Source organism: Anas acuta, chromosome W (assembly GCF_963932015.1).
Source record: "Anas acuta chromosome W, bAnaAcu1.1, whole genome shotgun sequence".
NCBI classification, from domain to species: domain Eukaryota; kingdom Metazoa; phylum Chordata; class Aves; order Anseriformes; family Anatidae; genus Anas; species Anas acuta.
Window position 1 is genome coordinate 3,682,888 of NC_089016.1, and position 15,765 is coordinate 3,698,652.

Consider the following 15,765-nt stretch of genomic DNA (forward strand, 5'->3'; position numbering starts at 1 on the left):
TCACAGAGTCACAGACTGTGTTGCTATGGATTGGCTCTGGGCAGCAGTGGGCCCCTTTAGGGCCAGATGAAATTGTCCCTTATCTACCACGGGGAGATTTCTGTGTGTTTTTTTTTTTTCTTCACGGGGGCTGCCACTGCAGTTTCCCACCCCCACACCCCTCACACCCCCCGAACCTTGCCATCAAACCCAATACACTGGGGCAGCTAAGTCATTACTGACTTGTAAAGTATCAGGGATTAATTTAACTAATTAAATCCTAAATATGATGGGGGTAGAAGGGACTGGGATAACAGTGCCACTTTTGGGGAATACCAAGCTGAGACCAGGGGATAAAATGATCACTGGGCAATTATTGTATGTATCCAAGGCAGGGACTAACTTGTTGGGAAGGGATTTGATGATTAAATTGGGCATTCAAATAGTAAATTGTTAGACTGGAATAACAGTGTTATTAATGGAGTGCTCTCTGGCCGTCTGTGTAGGAATATATACTTTAGGGAAGCACACATGCAGAGGATGTACTACTATATGTCAAAGGGTAAATAAAAAGGTCTTCTGTAACCTATCTAGAGGGGGATGGGAGCCAGGGCTTTGACCTTTCCAAAGTATACAGGTAGACTTTACTGAGTTACTTGTTTGTCCTAATTGACCACGTGACTGAATGGGTGTAAAGCTTTACTGCAAGGATTAAAGCAGGCCTTAGAGATTGAGTGGGATTTTCACAGCCCCTGGCACCCCTCCTCTTCTGGAAAGGTAGAGCAAATGAATGGTGAAATTAAGAAACAAAACTTATGCTGGAAACTAAGGCTTCTTGGGTAAAATGCTTACCTCTTGCACTGTTAAACATATGGGCACAGCCCAGAACTGCTGTAGGAATTTCTCCTTTTGAAATGCTATATGGCATGCCCTATGACTTGGCATTGCCACTTGATCACCCTCAATTCTAATTATGACTTGGAAAGAGACTTCTTTAACACCACTATGGGGAAGGCCCCTATGTTGTTTTGCTTACCACAGAAACAGCTATTTGAACTGCGGAGAAAGGATGGACGCATGCCAGCCGTGTGAAAGGCCCAATCTGGGAAGGTAAATGGGAGGCAGCTCCAGGCCCTGACGACTTGAAGCTGACACTAAGACGGACTCGATAAGTATTTTATATTATCTGTGTATCGTGGGAAGGGGAGGAGGCCCTGTTTCAAAGGCTCCCTAGTAGGTTCCCCTGAAGAACACTGCTGCTGCCAAGAAGAACCGATACCTTGTAGTTCGCTGCAACCGAACTGACAAGCGAGGCAGAGAAGTGAAAACAGTGGGGGACTGAGGGGCTGACAATTTAGATGGGCTCTGACCACCTCCTACGATACATGGGAGTCAGTATCATCGTTTTGGTCAGCTATGGGTCTGCACATCCCCATCAGCCTTTTAAGTGGAGCTTGATCAGATGGGAGAATTAATTCATCATCCAGCAAACAACGACAGCGGGTGCTCCCAATTTCTGCATCACATTATGTGACCTGGTGTCAGTGCAGCCATGCTTTAACTGATCAGGATTTTATTTCTGCCCAAGTTCTAACCCAGGAAAGGGGTACTGTATTTACCCGAACGTGTATTACTGTGCATACCGGGGGTGTGAAACCGTTGCTACAGACTGGACACTCAGGACTGGTTGGGATAAAATTTTACAAGTGGGATATGGGCCGCAAGGTTGTAACCAACAAGCAGATCCCCGTTACAGGTGGCGAGGGCATGGCATAGGGTATACAGGAACCTTCCATGGAAATAAAAAGTTTGCAAGGTTCTATATATATAACAAACTTGGACGATACTAGCTGGGTACTAGGAAAAATGTGAGGTGTCAGATTTTACAAACACAGAACAGATAGGGGAGGACTCGTACTAATAAAAAGGAGGATGCTGATAGGCCCCATGCAGTAGGACCAAATGAGGTATTGTCAGAAAATATCCAGGGAATCCAGCCTGTGGAAAATACTACAGTGCCAACCCTCGGCAGCCCTACGAGCTCAGGTAAAGCCGAGAATGATAACATAGCTGAGAATAACATATGGGGGGGTCGTGAATGCCAGCTACCAATTATTAAACAAAACAAACCCAAATGTAACAAAACACTGTTGATTATGCTTTAGTATAAGGCCTTCATATTATGATGCTATCGGGAATCCTGGGGAGCCCTCCCACACAAACGAGAACAACCCTCTACAATGCAGTTGGGGAAAAGACATAAGGGTAACACTAACACAAGTCACTGGAGGTGGTAGGTGTGTGGGCATGGTTCCTAGTGGGAAGTGTCACCTATGTAATATCATGGAGAATGGAAAACAATCAACCGAGTGGCTAATCCCAGCCAACAAGGCTAGGTGGGATTGTTCGTGAGTGGGCGTAACTCCTTGTCTATCACTAAAACTCTTTAATGCGTCTCGTGATTTTTGTATACAGGTGATAATTATACCAAGGATTCTATACCACCCTGAGGATTGTATGTATACCCAGCACACAGTGGCAAGGCATCATCTGGAAAGACGGGAACCATTCATGGCTCTAACTTTGGCCACCCTAATAATCCTGGAAGGAGCTGGAGTGGGGACCAGGGTAGCCTCATTGGTTAAACAAAATCAAGAATTTACTTCCTTACGCATTGCTGTGGACGAGGACCTGACCCAAATTGAACAATCCATCTCGGCCCTGGAAAATCTATCAGGTCGCTTTCAGAGGTAGTGTTACAAAATCGTAGGGGATTAGATTTGGTATTTGTTACAACAGGGCGGGCAGTGTGCAGCCCTGAAAGAGGAATGCTGTGTGTATGCTGATCACACTGGAGAGGTAAGAGATACAATGGCAAGACCCAGGGAAGGGTTGGAAAAAAAAAAAAGGAAACGGGAGAATGAAGCCCGACGGAGCTGGTATGAATCTTGGTTTAATTATTCACCTTAGCTTACTACTTTATTATCAACAATAACAGGACCTTTGTTGTTATTAATAATAGCACTAACTTTTGGACCATGTATTTTTAATAAATTGATTGCGATTGTAAAGGGACATTTAGAAGCGGCGCATTTAGTGCTCATACATGCCAAATATGAGCCAATAAGTACCAGCGAAGGAATCGAGGAAACATTAGTTCTTAGTAGCCAGGCATTGCAGAGCTTCAATGAACAAAATGAGTAACTAAAAGAAAAAGGAGGGATTGTAATACACAATAAATGTTTGTTCATTTCTTTTGTATTATAAAAACAAGGAGTTCCGTTTGTGGAGCGGGAGTTGCGAAAACTCCCTGCTGAAGTAAGGAGCTGTATAATGCTTGGCTAGACACTATGAAAATTCTTTTGCTTAATGTAACAAAAAAGAGAACCCCCTCCCCTTCTCTCCTTCTGCATCTCAGTTGCCTCTTTTGTTCAAAGACCCTGCTGCAAAGCTCATGTAACCATCTCCTGATAAGTTGCTCAACTAGTGTATCAACATCCTGCCTTCCTGTCTCACGCTGGCCCAACATGACCAAATAAAAAAAGAAGTTGAACCACAACGCCGAGGAAGACTACGGCCTTCATCTTCACGACCACCAGAGGGACAGAGATGACCCCCTAGCAACAGTGCGCGCAGTCTCAGAATATACCAGGATGTGCTGCATAATCCCGGAATTACCAAGATATAAAAAGGGATGCTGGCGGGGGTGAGGTGCGCCCCGTTGGTGGAGCCGAGACTCCGCGGCCGCCCAGCGCTGTTTTGCTTGCTGTTGCTTACTCAGTAAATTCCTTTCTATTATTAATGCAATGCTCTCTGAAAATTAATTAAGGGGGCAATTTATAACAACAAGGACATTAGTCGGCCCTCTGAGAACCCTGGAATGAATCCCCTCAGGCCCCGTAGACTCATATGCATCCAGTGTGGGTTTGGCTAGGAGGTTTTTGTTACCGCACTCATGGCCCCCCAACTCTGGGCCCCTTGGGTCCCAGAGCCCATCATTGCTCTTGAAGACAGAGGCAAAAGAGGCATTAAATGGCTCTGCTTCGCCTGTGTCTGTGTTTGTGAGGTGACCATCCTCAGCCAGTAACGGACCAATGTTTCCTCTAGCCCTCCTTTAGCAGTTCACATCTTCAATACACATATTAATGTATATATCTGCGTTGTCGCCCACACTACTAGCCAGCTTCACCCCTGAGCTTTGCCTGCACGAATTTTCTCCCAACAGAGGCAAACAGCACCTCCGTAGCCCTGCCATGTCACACGACCTTGCTTCCAGTGGCCACACAGTTTCTTTTTCCACTTAAGCTCTAGAAGAAGATCCCTGCTCAGCCAAGCTGGCCTCCTGCCCCGCCTGCTTGACTTCCGACTTTTTGGAATCGCCTGCTCCTGTGCTCTTAGGAGGTCGTGCTTAAAAAGATGGACCCCGATACCTTCCAAAACAGCTTCTCAGGGGATCTTCCTAACTAGTTCCCTGAGCAGCCTGAACTCTGCCCTCCCCGTGTCCAGAGTTCACAGAATTGGAGGGGTTGGAAGGGACCTCAAGAGATCATCGGGTCCAACCTCCCTGCCAAAAGCAGGTGTACTGGCAGTCTTCCTCCTATCGCCAAAGATTTTTAAACTCAACTGCTTCATGATTGCTATGGCCAAGATGGCTGCCCATCACCACTCCACCCACCGCACCCTCTGTGTTCACGAGCAACAGGTCTAGGATGGCACCTTTCCTTGTTGTCTCCCTCAGTAGCTGTACCAAGGAGTTGTCATCAAGGTGTGTGAGGAATCTCCTGGACCTGCTTGTATCAGCTGTGTGGTCTTCCCAGTTAATGTCTGGCAAGTTGAAGTCCCCCATCAGGACAAGGGCAGTTGAGCTAAGAGAGGTCTCTCTTAGTTCCTTAGCGAAAAATTCATTGGTATCGCAAACACCCCCTGCAACATCCACTAAGAGAGGTCTCTCTTAGTTCCTTAGCGAAAAATTCATTGGTATCGCAAACACCCCCTGCAACATCCACGTGATTGGTTTCTCCCTTAATCCTTACCCAGAGGCTCTCAGCCGTGTCCTTGTGCCAGCCCCTTGCCTCGCCTGCCCTGCCTATCACAGAATCACAGAGTCACAGAACTGTAGGGGTTGGAAGGGATCTCATCCAACTTGATGGGTTTTTAGGATTTAGCACTTGCTCAGGGGTGAAGTTCAAAACTATTGGAGGAGACACCCGTGACAGGTATCTGCCAACATCATCCCACACACCTTGCCACTCACCACAAGACTGTTTCGAGACAGATTCCCAAGTAAGCTTTCTAAACAATTGACTAATCTTAGAGAGAAAATGAAACCTGTTATTCAGAATTAGAAAAAGCAATACATGGGTTACACATGGATCTTCAAAATACTCCCAAACTGTTGTAATTAGCCCACTGTGAAAGAAGGGAAAGGTACCATTCCTGATAGTATTAATAAACTGGTATCCAGATGAGGAAAGGAAGGCAGCGTAGTTCTGAATATTCTCTAAAAGATAGTTTCCATGAGATCCAAATGATAACAGCGCAGAGCCTGAATTCCAGATTAAAGTCAAGGTCAGTGCTTGGCAGCACAGTGAATTAAAAAAAATGAACACAGATTGCAGCACTTTGTCGGATCGAATATATAGGAGAAAGGAGAATATGACACAGATTGCATGACACATGATCAAAGCCATTATTAACAGGACACTGAACATGGTTACTAGCAAGTAAGTGTGTTAGTTGTCCCTGTTTTAATCAATTCTATTCTTATCTCAACCCTTCGGGCCCCACGTTGGGTGCCAAAAAGGACTGTGGTGGTTTTACCGTGCTGGGCAGCTAAACCCCACAACTGCTCTCTCACTCCCCCTCCTTTTAAATGAGGAGGGGAAGAAGTAAAGCAAAGAACAATTCACGGGTTGAGACAAGGATAATTTAATTAAAGGGAAATAATTATAATAATTAAATAAAGATTATTATGAACTAAACAATTTAACTAAGGGGAAATAAAAAGGGAAAGGGGAAAAGGGAGGGGAAAAGGGAAAAATAAAAAGAAGGGAGGAAAACAAACAAATAAAATAAATGAAGGCTATATGGAAGTGCAGAAGAAAGAAATTACTCTCTACTTCCCACAAATGAGCGATGATTGACCACGTCCTTGAAGCAAGGCCTCAACGCATGCAGCCGGTGTTCGAGAGGAGGACCGACGTTTTTCCAACGAGAGCCCACCCCTCCCCTCTTCTTCCTGTTTCCACCTGTTATTGCTGAGTGTGACATCACATGGTATGGAATATCCCTTTGGTTGGTTTAGGTCAGCTGCCCTAGTGATGTTTCTCTCCTCACTTTTCGCCCATCCCCTAGGAGGGTCAGAGAAAGGCCCAATACTGTGCCACTGCTGCTCAGCAGTAGACACAACACTGGTGTGTTAACACTGCTGTTCCAGCTACAAGTACAGAGTACGGCACTGTATGGGCTGCTGCCGGGAAAGTTAACATTCCAGCCAGACCCAGTACACTGGCGTGTCAGCCACTCCTCCCAGCTTTGTGTCATTGGCGTACTTGCTGAGGGCAGACACTATTCCCTCATCAAGGTTGTCGATGAAGATGTTGAACAAGACCGGACCCAGCACCGACCCCTGGGGAACACCGCTAGTCACAGGCCTCCAGCCAGACTCTGCTCCGCTGATCACCACCCTCTGAGCTCAGCCAGTCAGCCAGTTCTCAACCCACCTTGCCGTCCACTCCTTTATCCCACACTTACGCAGCTTTGCTAGTAGGATGTCATGGGAGACAGTATCGAAAGCCTTGCTAAAGTCAAGGTAGATGACATCCACCGCTCTCCCCCCATCTACCCAGCTGGTGATGCCATCATAGAAAGCAACGAGGTAGGTTGAGCATGACTTCCCCTTGGTGAATGCATGCTGACTACTCCTCATAACCTTCTTCTCTTCCAATTGCTTGGAGATGGCATCCAGAACAAGCTGCTCCAATACCTTTCCAGGGACAGAGGTGAGAGTGATTGGCCTGTAGTTTCCCGGATCCTCCTTCCTGTCCTTCTTGAAGACCAGAGTGACATTGGCTGTCCTCCAGTCTTCAGGCACCTCACCTGTTCTCCAGGACCTTCCAAAGATGATAGAGAGCGGTTCAGCGATCACATCTGCCAGCTCCCTTAGCACATGCGGATGCATCCCATTGGGACCCATGGATTTGTGTGCGTTAAGCCCACTCAGACACTCCCGAACCACTCCCACACCCAGGGGAGTGTCCTTGAAGCAAAGACTGAAGCAAAGAAAGCATTCAGTATCTCTGCCTTCTCAGCGTCTCCCGTGACCAGGACACCCCCCTCATTCAGCAAGGGACCCACATTATCCCTAGTCTTCCTCTTGCTGTTTACATACTTGAAAAAACCCTTCTTATTATCCTTTATCTCTTTCGCAAGCCTCATCTCTAGGTGGGCTTTAGCCTTCCTCGTTGCATCCCTGCAGGCCCTGACAACACATCTATACTCCTCCCAAGAGGACAGGCCCTTTTTCCACCTTTCATAGACCATCCTCTTCCTTTTGATCTTATTGATGAGCTCCTTGCTCATCCACGCAGGTTTCCTGCCCGCCTTCCCCGATTTCCTATTCCTTGGGATGCACCGATCCTGAGCATGGAAGAAGTGCTGCTTAAATGTAGCCTAGCTCTCACAAGCACCCTTGCCTTCTAGCAACCTATCCCATGAGATACTCCCAAGCAGGTCCTGGAAGAGGTCGAAGTTGGCTCTTCGGAAGTCCAGGGTAGCAATCCTGCTTTTAGCCTTACTTCCTTTGCCTAGTTCCATTTGGAACTCCACCATCTCATGGTCACTGCATCCCAAGCTGCCCCCAACCTTCACATCCCTAACAAGGCCATCCCTGTTGGTAAGAACGAGGTCCAGGAGCACCCCACGCCTCATCAGCTCCTCCACCACCTGTGTCAGAAAATTGTCCTCAACGCATTGTAGGAACCGTTTGGACTGCTCGTGCCTGGCCGAGTTGCTTACCCAGCAGATGTCTGGGTAATTGAAGTCCCCCATGAGGACCAGCGCTCGTGATCGTGAGGCTACTAGCAGCTGCTCATAGAAGGCCTCATTGACTTCCTCCTCCTGATCTGGAGACCTGTAGTAGACCCCCACCACCATGTCTCCCATGCCAGCCCACCCCTTAATTCTTATCCACAAGCTCTCCACTTGTCCATCACCCTCCCCCAGGTGGAGCTGGGTACACTCTAATTGCTCCCTCACATAAAGGGCAACCCCACCCCCTCGCTTCCCCAGCCTGCCTTTCGTAAAGAGGACATAGCCCTCCATGACTGCGTTCCAGTCACGCGAGCTGTCCCACCATGTCTCAGTGATCGCAATGAGATCGCGGCCCTACGACCGAACACAGATCTTGAGCTCATCCTGTTTATTTCCCATGCTCCGTGCATTGGTGTACAGGCACTTTAGGGAAGCAGCAGGTGCAGTTACCCCTGGGGGAATGCAAGAAGATGATACTGGACAGGGGATTGGGAACGCTACCTTCTCTGAGGAGCCCTCAGACAATCCTATGGGAGAGCTCAGAAGTTTTTCCCTGTCTTCAACAGTGACAGTAGAGACTACTTCCCCCAGCCCTTCTCTGTCACCTTTAGCTCCCCTCCCTTCCCCCATCAAACCTAGTTTAAAGCCCTGATAATCAGCCCAGAGAGCTTGCTCCCCAACACACTTGTGCCCCACTTGCTCAGTTGGTGTCTGTCCGTAGCCCACATACCCGGCCTCTCAAAGGACAGCCCAAGATCAAAATACCCAAATCCCTGGTCCAGACACCACCCCCTCAGCCAGTCCTGTTCTGCTCCTTCTATCTGCATCCCAGTCACCCAGCGGGAGGACAGAGGAGAACACTACCTGCACACCCGATCCCCTCAACATCCCCAGGGATGCAAAGTCCTTTTTAATATTCTTAATTTTTCTAATAGCGGCTTCCTGGGATCCAACCTGAATGACTACAAGAAGATAGTAGTCCTCCAGTTTAATGAGTCGTGGCAGAGCCTTCCTAACGTCTCTGACACATGCCCCAGGAAGACAGCACACTTCTCTGGCTAGGTTATTTGGGCGGCAGAGAGGAGCCTCAGTGCCCTTCAGCAAGGAGTCCCCAATCACCAGGACTCTCCGCTCTTTTTTTTGTGGCACAGGTTACAATGCGGTGCTCCATCTGGCCCTGATCTTTATGTTCTGCACTTCCCCCAGTCTTGACTCTCTTCCTGGGGTTGCTTCCCTGGTTCAGACTACTGTCCAGACCCTCAGCCTCTTCCGCAACCTCCCTGAGAGCCTCAAATCTATTTCCCAGGGACACCGTGGGGGTAGGTGGCACCGTGGGTGTTGTGGGCAGACGTCTCTTTCTGCTCCGAGCCGAGACAAGGATCCAGCCCCTTGGCTCTTGCGGACAGTCTGGTCCTCTGTTCCGCATGTGTTCAACGGGGGCAGCCTCTACCCCTTGTCAGGACGTAGGAGAGGGCTGCTGAGCAACATCAGGGGCGGGGAGACCCCTCCAATCTGTCACCCTCAGAGACTCCCTCAGGCTGCTGATTTCTCGCTGCAGCCCAGCCACCTGCTCAAGGAGTCCCTGAAGGAGGGCACACCTGCAACCGTGACGGCACTCTCCTCCCTCATGGGCCTCCAGATTCCAGAGTTCCCTGCAGTCACCTGTCTGGACTGCCACCTCCCCACTCAGGAGATCCACCTGGGTGCCCACGTGAGCCCACAGAGGCAGCATCTCCTCCATTTGTGTTGCTGCCTCGGACCGACCGCTGCGATGGATGCCCACCATGGTGAGGTCTAGGTTCTCCCCTCTGCCCTGCTTGAACTGCCCCGTGCAAACTGCCTGCGCTAACTGCCAAGCCAGTCCTGTTAGCGCATCCTGTTTGTGGCGCTCCCTAGGGACTGCTTTTATAGCACCGGGAGTGGGTGATCTGTTGTCACCCCTGGCTCTGCCCTCAGTACATCAGCACCCTCGGCAGCACAAGCACAGCTCCTGCCTGCTCGGGGGGTGGGGGGGGGCAGGGCTGCGGCTTTCTTCCGCATTACTGGGGGGTTTGGGGTTGGCTTCGTTCGTCTCCCTGCCAGGACCCCTTGCTGCAGCCGATCCCTGCGAGGTTCCCGATCAAATGACCATATCCTTCCTGAAGAGCCCATAACCGTCCATCACAGCACACCAAGTCTCGCTTGTTCTGGGACGGAGCTGAAGCTTCCAGCTCCTCCTGCTTCTCCATCATGCTGGGTGCATCGGTGCAGAAACATTCCAAATGTTTCCTAACACTGTTTGTGTTAGGTTAGAGGTTGGACTCGATGATCTTGAGGTCTCTTCCAACGTAGAAATTCTGTGATTCTGTGAAATGTGCTCCAGTGTACCCAGCGTGGCATGGAGCAGGCCAAACGATCTCGCTAGCACACAGTCCCTCCCATTTTGGTGTGCCATCCCCTAGCATATCACCAGTGGGTCTGTTTTTATCCCTTTCCTCTTTCAGATCTTGTTTAATGCTCTGTCCATCAGCCCTGCTAACTAACTGTGCAAAATCTTTCTCCTCCTCTGATAAAGGTGCTTCCAGTCAGGCACCAGCTGGCCTGCAGCTGTATGGGCCATCCCATGATGGAGAAAGCCATAATTCTGTCCATGACACCACCACCGGAGCCACCTATTTATTACCTGCCTCTGCCTCTTTCTTTCCATATTATTCCCTGCTACCAGGAGAGGAAAATGCTATGTGTGCCCCGATCCTTTCACCCATTGCCCCAATGCCCTGAAGTCCCCTTTGATTGCCCTTGGACTTCCCTTTGCCACTTTGAAGCTGCTGTTGGGACAGAACAGCAATGGATGATGCTCAGAGGGCCTTACGGGGCAAGTGAGCTTTCTAGAAACATCTTTTACCCTGATCTCCTGGGAGGCAGCAGACTTCCCCATGGGTTGGGTCAGGTCGGCATATGCGGCCTCTGTTCTCCTCAGAAGGGAGTCGCCTATGACAGTAACCCTTCTGTTTTTCTTGATGGAGGTGGTCGTGATACTGGGGGAAGGCTGACTTGCCCTAGGCTGACTTGCCCTCTAACCTGGATGGACCTTCATGCACATCATCGTTTGTGTGTCTGTTAGTTCCAGAGCCTGTTGTATCAGGGCAGCTGGGAAGGTGAAGTAGGCAAGGAGGGGTTCGCCTGCTGCCCCGAGCAGATCTGGACACTCTGTTCAGCCAGGCTGATCCTCTTCCACATTGGCTCGTCTTTGGGCACATGGGGACCAACGACTCCTGTGCCATTAAAATTTCCTTCTTGAAGAGCGCCCTGCTTTCCTGGACTCCTCTGCCCTTCAGAACCACCTCCCAAGGAACTCTACCAACCAGTGTCCTGAACAGCTCAAAGTCAGCCCTACTGAAGTCCAAGACTGCAGTTTTATTGATCCCCCTCCTGACTTTGCCAAGAATGGAGAACTCTACCATTTTGCGGTCACTTTGCCCAAGACAGCTCCTGACCACCACATCTCCCACCAGTCCTTCTCTGTTTCTGAACACAAAGTCTAGCGGGGCACCTCCCCGGGAAGGCACAATAACCAGCTGCATCAGGAGGTTATGTTCCACGCTCTCCAGAAACCTCCTAGACAGTTTTCTCTGGGCTGTGTTGTGCTTCCAGGATATGTCTGGGAAGTTGAAGTCCCCCACGAGAACAAGCGCTGACGATTTCACAACTTCTGCCAGCTGCCTGCAGAAATTCACATCCATCTCCTCATCCTGGTTCGGCAGTCTATAACAGACCCTCACCAGGATGCTTGCCTTCTTGGCCTTCCAGGGAGGCAGCAGACTTCCCTACAGGTAGGGTCAGGCCAACAAATAGAGCCCTCTGTTCCCCTCACAAGGAAGTTGCCTTCTCAGGGGAACAGAGGGAACTTCTCAGGGTCCTTGGTGGCCTCCAGGTTAGCTCAGCATCATGGCACTGAGTCACTGTGAAGGAGCTGCTGGAATAACGAGACAACAACCTAGTTCTATTAAAATATATATTGCTCTTTTGAGGACTGCTGCGGGGCTAGCAGCACCACAGCAGTGGAAATCTCCGTCCTGACATTGCGTTATGCCTTGACATCAGGATCAGGGTGGTTTGAACTGCCAGGGAACGGACCATGGGTTCCGGGTCTTTCTCTGAAGGCTGGAGGGCTGCAAAAGAAAGAAGAGCAGAGATGAAAACCCACTCCTTGCAGAGATCCCCAGGCATCCCCTGCAGAGCATGCCAGCCCCACTCGACTCTTCCCCAGGCCAGGAGGAGCAGGAGGGACAAAGGAATCCGTTGAAAGCTGCTGCTCAGCAATGTCCCAAATGCAGCCACCAGTCCTTCCCCACCTGCGCACCACAGGTCAAGTGGGGCACCTTCACAAGCTGGTTCCCTCACCACCTGCCTCCATCCCTTGGGAGGATTCACACACTCCAGGAATCTCCTGGACTCTTTCCTCTCGCTATTGTGCTTCCCCATGAGAGCAAGGGCTAGCAATCGTGACCCTGCTCCTAGCTGCTTGTAGGCTGTCTCATCTCCCTCTTCGTCCTGGTTGTGTGCTCTACAACAGGCTCCCACCTTCTGTCAGCCTTACTGCCCTTTCCCCTGACTCTTCCTCAGGGACACTCAACCCTTTCAGCAGCACTGCCCGGCTCCAGGCTGGGAGGCCATTCCCTGACACCACAGGCTACCCCGTCTCCTCTCCCTCGTTCCTATGGCTGCATTGCTCCTCCGCCCCGAAGCATTTCCCTGGAGCAGGGCAAGGCATGGGGGCCTCTGCCGCTGTCCCACCAGCCCTAGCACACCCCCCACTGCCCTCACTCACCGCTGAGGATTTCATTCAGCTTCTCCTCGCTCTGGTCCTTGCAGTAGCGCGCAGCAAGACCTAGACACAGAGATCCCATCAGAGCCCCGCTCCCCAGCACGCTCCCAGCAGCGCAGCCCCTGGCCTGGCCAGCCAGGCTGTGCCCCCTCCTGCACCCTGGAGCAAGGGCCCAGTCGGGGGGCCTGGGGGCAACAGGGCAGTGCCTGGGGCTGCCAAAGGCTGCCCCAAGAGGGACCCAGGGGCTGGGCTCACCAATGAATCTGACGGCCTCAAGTCGCAAAAGGGTCTGAGTGGCCCGCAGGTAGGGCTGGCTCTGCTGCAGGTATTCTTCTACTCTGCCTCTGTCCTGCTGCAGCTGGAGAGAGAGAGAATGCAAGGTCACGGGGCTTGCACACCCTCTCCAGGGTCTCCTCCAGCATCCTGGGGGCAGGGAGGGCAGAGGGGCCTGCAGAAGAGCCCCCTGGGGCTCTGTGCTGGCAGGAAGGGAGCGAGGATGCGGCTGCAGGCAGCGGGCTCTGGCCGGGCACGTTTGCCCAGCTGGGGCAAACCAAGTTGGGTCCTTACCAAGTACTCCCCGATCCTCCACATCTGTTCTGTCTGGGCCAAGCGCTTGAGCTCCTTGCGTCGCAGAAACTCTGCAGCCACGGTGAGAGCTTCCCCAGAGGCCTGCGGAGCAGCAGAGGTTGGGAGGTAGCAGCACAGCCTTGGGAAGGAGACCCTCTGTCCCCTCCTCTTGGCAGGGCTGCGAGCCTTTCCCAGCGCGTTATGGGAGGCTGTGGTGGGGGGCAGCGTGCACTGGGTTCAGTGGCCAAGGCAAGGCCACGGGACAGCCACCATCGGAGGCAGCTCATGCTGCCGGCCAGAGATCCCCCAGAGCAACCCTGTGGTGTCGGCACAGCCTTGCCCACGTAACTGCTCAGCTCTGAGATCTGTACCTTTGCTATGCTCTCACTCTGGTCTCTCATGTGAAAGTAGAGTGGGAGAAGGCTCCTGTGCACTGTCCTCTTCATTTTCTTCTTCCTTTGCCGCAGCACAGCCTCCACTACGGCTTGGAAGAGGCAGATGGAGTGCTCCCGCACCTGGCTGGACTCCTGGCAGGGAGGAGGGCAGGAGGAATTTCAGCATTAGCGTGGCTGATGTGAAGGGAGCTCCCAGCACTGTGAGATGCTTCAGCGCTGGATCCTTCCCAGAGGAGCTGCTCAGGGGCAGCTGCAAGGCCTGGTGCCCGTGAAGGGCAACGCAATCGGTTGCCATCGCAGGCTGCCCGCCAGCCACCCCACTTTCGCCACCAGCCGCACCAGCCATGCCCAAGCAGAGCTCCCCAGTGTTATACGTTGCCCCCTTAATTAGTTTTCAGAGAGCATTGCATTAATAATAGGAAGGAAGTTATTGAGTAAGAAACAGCAAGCAAAACATCGCTGGGCGGCCGTGGAGTCTCGGCTCCACCAACGGCGCGCACCTCACCCCCGCCAGGGTCCCTTTTTATATCTTGGCAGTTCCGGGATTACGCAGCACATCCTGGTATATTTTGCGACTGCGCGCACTGTTGCTAGGGGGTCGTCTCTGTCCCTCTGGTGGTTGTGAAGATGAAGGCCGTAGTCTTCCTCGGCGTTGTGGTTCAACTTCTTTTTTTTTTTTTTTTATTTGGTCATGTTGGGCCAGCGTGCGACAGGAAGGCAGGATGTTGATACGCTAGTTGAGCAACTTATCAGGAGATGGTTACATGAGCTTTGCAGCAGGGTCTTTGAACAAAAGAGGCAACTGAGATGCAGAAGGAGAGAAGGGGAGGGGGTTCTCTTTTTTGTTACATTAAGCAAAAGAATTTTCATAGTGTCTAGCCAAGCATTATACAGCTCCTTACTTCAGCAGGGAGTTTTCGTAACTCCCGCTCCTCAAATGGGACTCCTTGTTTTTATAATACAAAAGACAATGAACAAACATTTATTGTGTATTACAGTTGTGTTTTTTTATTCCCTGCTTCTTGTGAACATTTGAAGGAAAAGAGGCTGGGTAACTCTTTTCTCACACACACACACAGAGAGCAGAGCTGCAGGTAGCACGGCCTCTGCGCGCTCAGTGCTAGGCCTCGCAGTTTGTAACACACCTGGGCACCTTAAACCCCTTCTCCTCAGGCTAGAGCCTCAAGGTTTTTTAGTATTTGTGAATTCAGTTCGTCTTTATTTGAGAAAGAAACCCTGAAAATGCAAATTTCCCTTGCTTGAGCCTTCAGGAAAGCCCAAGGCCTTGCTGGCCCCAGCGGGCAGCAGGGCAGTGCCTCTGCTACAATACAGGATGGGACACCGTTTATCTTATGCTCCTCATCCCCCTCGTTTGAAATGTTTTGCCTGAGCCAAATGTCCCTGTGCATGCTGTCAGCCTGCCAGAAAGCCCTGTCCCCGAGGCACAGCGGCGAGGCCTTGCCCTACCACCGGCCTGCCCTGCCCGACTGGTGGCAGCAGGGTTAGCGCCATTCCTGTCCTTCATTTTACTGTGACCCTCTTCTTATTTTGAAGGCAGATGTGGCTGAAGTGTGCAAATCCCTGAAGCAGTACTGTAGCTAATTTTATGGCTTCTTTAGTGCCATCCAAAACAAAAACAGCAAAACTGAACACCAAACAAGCAACTCCCCCTGATGGAGCAGTCTAAAGAAAGGATGTTAAGCAACACAGCATTAGCCTGTGCTTTTGTCAGTGTTTCCACTGCCAGGTCGTCTTCCTAAAGGAACCAAACTTTGGCATGGAAAAAAAAAATAATCTTGAAACGTTTCCAAAGGGCTATGTGATGGGGTGACAATGAGAGTTAAAATGACTAACAGCGCTGCAAATTTTGGCCCCAAATCCCGTAAATGTTGCCAGGCAGCAGCAGCCAAGGTGTGAGCATTTCTCAGGAGGTGCCAACTGCCCATGGGAGCGATAAGGGCACATGCACACACATTACGTGCAAAT

At 50.9% G+C, this 15,765-nt stretch overlaps 2 protein-coding genes across 2 annotated transcripts in view; one reads left to right on the plus strand and one right to left on the minus strand.

Annotated features, from left to right (window-relative positions):
- LOC137847129 (protein N-terminal glutamine amidohydrolase-like) overlaps nucleotides 1–3,781 on the plus strand; it is a 54,334-nt gene extending 50,553 nt beyond the window's left edge. Inside the window, exon 5 of the mRNA XM_068665426.1 lies at nucleotides 3,525–3,781. Within this exon, the coding sequence (XP_068521527.1) occupies nucleotides 3,525–3,592 (68 nt within the window). The 3' untranslated portion in view covers nucleotides 3,593–3,781. The remainder of the gene's footprint in view (nucleotides 1–3,524) is intronic.
- The window catches only part of LOC137847130 (protein N-terminal glutamine amidohydrolase-like), a 31,420-nt gene continuing 18,569 nt past the window's right edge, over nucleotides 2,915–15,765 (minus strand). Inside the window, exon 6 of the mRNA XM_068665434.1 lies at nucleotides 2,915–3,183. Coding sequence (XP_068521535.1) covers nucleotides 3,164–3,183 — 20 coding nt within the window. The 3' untranslated portion in view covers nucleotides 2,915–3,163. The remainder of the gene's footprint in view (nucleotides 3,184–15,765) is intronic.